The sequence below is a fragment of the Alosa pseudoharengus genome, unplaced genomic scaffold, assembly GCF_046254945.1.
Source record: "Alosa pseudoharengus isolate Yale_2024_CS ecotype anadromous, Long Island Sound unplaced genomic scaffold, YU_APseudo_1.1 YU_APseudo_1.1_scf_13, whole genome shotgun sequence".
NCBI lineage: Eukaryota > Metazoa > Chordata > Actinopteri > Clupeiformes > Clupeidae > Alosa > Alosa pseudoharengus.
In genome coordinates, this window is record NW_027468598.1 from 25,652,891 (window position 1) to 25,658,253 (window position 5,363).

Genomic DNA, 5,363 nt, shown 5'->3' on the forward strand with positions numbered 1-5,363 from the left:
GATGAAAACACCAAATTTTTTGCTTTTTAATTTTTAACTAGGTGGCGCTATAAATGAAATAAGTGGTAATGGGATGGGTTGACATGCCCCCTTAAGACCAACATACAAAAAAAAGTGGACCTCCTAGGCCCTACGGTTCTCAAAATATTCACAGAAAACTGTTTCCGGCCACCTACAGACAAGTTGGTGTATAGTAACATAAATTAATTTATTGTGTGGCCCCCCATGAGCGGAATTCCACGAAACTTGGCATGCATTCAGAGGGTGTCATAATGATCCTACACTTCCAATTTCGTGCAGTTTTGACTATGTTAGGTCAAAGATACCTGCGATTACAACACCTCATTTTTACTTTTTTTGTGTTTAACTAGGTGGCGCTATACATGAAATGAGTGGTTATGGAATGGGTTGACATGGCCCCTTGAGATCAACAAACAACATACACAGAAAACTTTGTCTGCCCTACTCTCCTTTCGGGGGTTCAGTCAAGCGGGGGGGCTACAGATCAAAACGAAAAACGATGGTTCCATGCTATCCATGTGGGGTTACATGCCCACCAAGTTTCGTGTACCCGGGTCTTACACGGGAATCCTTGACAGAAATTTGGACATGCGGAAAAAAAATAAAATCTGACTAAACCTATATGACCACTGCTTCGCTGCGCGGCGGTCATAATAATATACTTTATTAAACAGTTTTGCACAGCAAAAAAACTTCTGCTTTACACAAAATAAAATAAATAAAACATTTGTACTGTTATACAAAATGAAAGGCCAGCCTGTTTACTCTTTTACAGCACCAACATAACTCTTGTTCAAAAAATTCAAAAGTTGTAGTGCAAAAAAAAAAAACCCCACTGCAAACGAACTAGCGTACTGAATATAAGTTGGCTAACGTTAGTCTAATGTTATGTATTTGACTCGTAAACGTTCACAGCATGAGTTAACGCTAACTAACGATAAGTCGTGACTCGTGAGTTAGCTAACTGCTGTGGTATGCCAACTCCATTTAGCAAAGAGCGCAAATAACGACACCTTTTACGTTTGGGACTAAATTAGTATTCCGAGCTGTTTTATAGGAGTTTTTCTTTTATTGGGGCTTTTATTTGGGCTTTTTGCAGGGCTTTGTTGGAAATTCTGTGAGAAGGTTGCTGTTTCGTCCTAAAAATTGTAAGCTAAATTATTAATTGCGCAAAAAGATAGCTTTTTTTGTTAAAATTAGATTAGATTCCCCATGCAAAATTTGAAATGAATAAACTGAACAAAATTGTTGGCAGTTTTGCATATTGATATTGAAGTATTGAAGAATCAGAAAAAAATACAGTTGCTTATAAAGGCGTTTAGGCCTACATACCGTAATATTTATAATTTAAATGTAAAAATCACATAGGCCTATTATCTAGGAGGATTACTCTCACAAAAAAGGGACGAGGATCTGTTTGTTTTAAATGAGTAGCCCTCCATATGATTACCAAAAAGGTTGAAGACCCCTGCAACAGAGCCATACAGTAGTTACCTTATAGCTATGGGTTAACTGGAATAACCAAATTCCAGTAAGCTATACTTAGATGGGCTAACAGTATCAATATCAAGTTACAATAGTAACAATGAAGATGCAAACGTGCACACATGCACAGTGACATTGTGTATGCCTTTGCTACTGTACTTTGAATGTAGTTAAGAGCTTGAGTTACAGTAAAAAAGTTAGCTTGCAGTTTATCCTGCAAACTTAAGACATGGCCAAATCTAAGTTGAGCCACATACAGTATGCACACTTTCTCAGTAGGCCCTACCTTCCTTTTGCTATTACTTGGAGCCTTGTTTTCTCAAATTGATTTTGGTTATCGTTTTTGAACTGAACTTATGTTATAGCCCAAATGTGTAAATCAAGGTAACTAAGTTACTGTATCTGTTATGACTGAGTTATGTTGGCTTATTGCAATTAATGAATTGAGGAGGGTCTGGTGTCATTGAGTTTCAGTAGGGTTATGGTTCATCAGTGGAAATCAAAACATGATATAGGTCCCTAAGGTGGAGGTTAGGGTATAAATCTAGTGCTTGTGATCACAGTACAACAAAAGGTAGACAGAGCATACAGCTGGAAGATTCAGTTTCAAACAATACTATGTGAATAACCTTATAATGCTACAATATGATATGTTACTTCCTGTATAATGTGATTATATGTGGATGTGTTTTTAAATGCTACTTAATGATTATAGCATTACAATGCCTGAGATGATGGAAAACGTTTCTACTTTTAAATTCTTTATTCTTTCTGGGCTGCAGGACTCAGGAGTTTACAAGCCTCTGTACTTCTTGTTGGCGTTTGTCCTTTACATCCTCATTATTATAGTCAACTTAACTTTGATATTTATTGTGACAGTGGATAAAAGCCTCCATGAGCCCATGTACATTTTCATCTGTAATCTGTGTGCAAATGGACTTTATGGGACTGTTGGTTTTTATCCCAAATTTTTGCTGGACTTGCAATCTGATATTCACATTATAAGCTACAGTTGGTGCCTGCTTCAAACATATGTGATTTATAACTCTGCGCTGTGTGAAATGTCAGTTTTAACAGTGATGTCTTATGATCGCTATGTGGCAATTTGCAGACCACTGCAATACCACAGCATTTTGACTCCACGTGCCGTGTCAAAGTTGCTTGTATTAGCCTGGTCCTTCCCTATTTTTTCGTCAGCAATAATTTTTCTCCTTACTTCTAGAATACCCATTTGTAGATCTTACATCCATAAACTATTCTGTGACAATCCTTCAATACTAATGCTGGGATGTTATCAAGCAATAGCCAACCAGGTATGGAGCATGGTGGTTATTACAGTATATCTTATACTGTTTGTCTTAACTTTAGTTTCTTATGCTCATATTGTCAACGTTTGTATATCATCCAGTGAGGGTAGAAAAAAATTCAGTAAAACTTGTGTTCCGCATATAGTGGTTATGGTCATATATATTGTGACTGCAATGTTTGATGTATTTTACAGCTGGGATGGTTCACTAAATCTTCCAATTGGTGTACGTAATGCATTGGCTATACAATTTCTGATTTTTCCCCCACTATTAAACCCATTAATTTATGGCCTCCAACTTCCACGGATTCGAAAAGTACTATGTAGACAAAGTTGTAGACATAAAATGTGTTATCTTAGAAATAATGCATGATTGTTGTTTGAACCATGTCCTAGTTTGATTATCCTGGTCTTAAATGAAATGAAATATAAGAACGGCTTTATTAGTTGAGGGGACACTGTGACTAACATTTTTTTTTCACAATTATTTATTTATCATTGCTTTTACTTTTCCTCTAATATTTATCTACCCATCACTATTAGTTACTATATTTACTCAGTTTACTTGATCATGATTTGATATCTTACAATTGAAATTAATATGGCCTACAACAGAAGTTATGAAATGTATTAAGGCAGAGTAAAGTAAAGTTGGCCATATTTAAATAAGAGCTTACATTATTGTATTGGCCTATATTTACCTTCCAATACAAGAAGACATAAAATTGTCTTGAATTACTTTGTTGAATAGGTAATTTATTATTTGTCCATATCGGCTGAATTTTGTGAATAAACAGTACTATGCAAAATATGAATCATTATTACTATTAAGAGGACACTTTAACAAGACAAATTCAGTAAATAAATACCAAGCGGTTCTACTGTATTCATACTGAGGCCAAAAGACCTCTCTACAAAGCAATGAGTTAACCATATCCCTGGGTGAGATCTTTTTCTATGCCTTAAAACTTAGGTGATGGTGCTGTGATTAGCATGTACATGATGTCGAGCAATGGCATAGTTTATGTTATGTGTATGTATTGCAGTCTTGTGTTCAGAGATGTGAGTCTTTAAATATGTTTTAGTTTGACCAACATACACCAAACCACAAGGACATTTTCAATATATTTAAGCACTAAATGAGTGGGAGTGGGGTTGGTAAAGGACATCCCCACGGCTATTATTTTGCCATACTGTAGGTACGAGGCCAGTGGTGGAAGAAGTACTGAAACTCAAAAGTTGTTGAGAAGGTGTCTTTATGATAAGGTTCAGTTTCACTTGCGCAGACGCGTAGGCTACATTGAATGAGTGCTCACATTACTACCGCCGTAGGCTATGCCTCTTTATGTGATCACACACAATTTAGAAATATTTCCTAATCTGGAAAATGTTTCGTTTTTTTCAGCCAGCGGTTCTATAATAGTTTACAATCTGTGCCGCAAATGATCAGACATGAGACAGAAGCATGGGCATAGCCTGTAACTTTGATGATCCGCGAAGCAGTTGCATCGGAAAGGAGCCCCTAATGCTGCAGATAAGAGACAGAGAAAGGCACAGAACACAGTTGCATGTCCAGTGTAGCCATGGGTCTGGTGAATATACACGAATCCGGCGAAACTACTGAAAGTAAGCGGGTGCCATTACTGAGCTGTTGCTGGGTAGCATTGCGCCAGTGACTCCTATTGGATTGGTTGTGTCCACTGGGACCGTGTTCCGTGTTCCGTTTTCAATAAGGGTTATGTGGATGTTTCGAACCGGAAAACTAGTCTAATCATTTCCGATTTTCACTTCCGTACACAGCTGCAGCGGTAACGTTTGGTGATCTCTGAGGTAACTGTCAAATTTCGCTTCGCTTATTATTAATAAAATTCGTATTTGTGATAACTTTTGTGTATTTGTTTCAATTAAAATGTCGAGAATGCTAAAATATCAGAAACGGGAACATCCTAATAGCATATGTGCCGACATGCTGTTTCGGGGAAAGTTAACTCTGGGGTAAGTTTTCACCAGTTCCCAAAGGAGGAATCAGTCAGGGCGATATGGGTCCGAAATATTAGGCGTGATAACTTCATAATAAGGAGACACACCACTGTCTGTAGTCGGCATTTTATGCCAGAAGACATCATTGAAGGGGGCAGGCGCCATTTGAAACCCGGGGCGATTCTGGTGTTGTTCAGCTGGAACAATTTCAGCCTGCCGGTCGCTCGGCCAAGCGTCTGGGAGAGGACACAGCGGCAAGGGGAGGATGAAGAGCTGATCGATGCCAGCTTGTCTTTGAGGTGTCACGACTATGATAGCAGGCCAGAACCTTCAGCTCTGGATCTGGCCTGCGAGAAGATCGACGCACAGCAGCAGGCCATCTCAGAGCTACAGAGGCGACTGGAGGAGTTGTCACTGAGGCAGTCTTTTGGGCTGGAAAGGTTCAAGGGCTCCGATGAGGACATCAGATTTTACACAAGGTAGGGAAAAAAGTTATCAATTTAGGCTACTTCAGTTCTTGTACTCAGTACTTCAGTAAATTCTGTTACTCTTGCGTATCATTAGGCTGCCA

At 38.4% G+C, this 5,363-nt stretch overlaps 1 protein-coding gene across 1 annotated transcript; it reads left to right on the forward strand.

Annotated features, from left to right (window-relative positions):
• Nucleotides 1-2,228: 2,228 nt before the first annotated feature.
• LOC143121369 (olfactory receptor 1E16-like) lies at nucleotides 2,229-3,185 on the forward strand. Its single transcript, XM_076281728.1, has one exon. It carries the CDS (start codon nucleotides 2,229-2,231, stop codon nucleotides 3,183-3,185), a length of 957 nt encoding a protein of 318 aa, XP_076137843.1.
• Nucleotides 3,186-5,363: the final 2,178 nt, after the last annotated feature.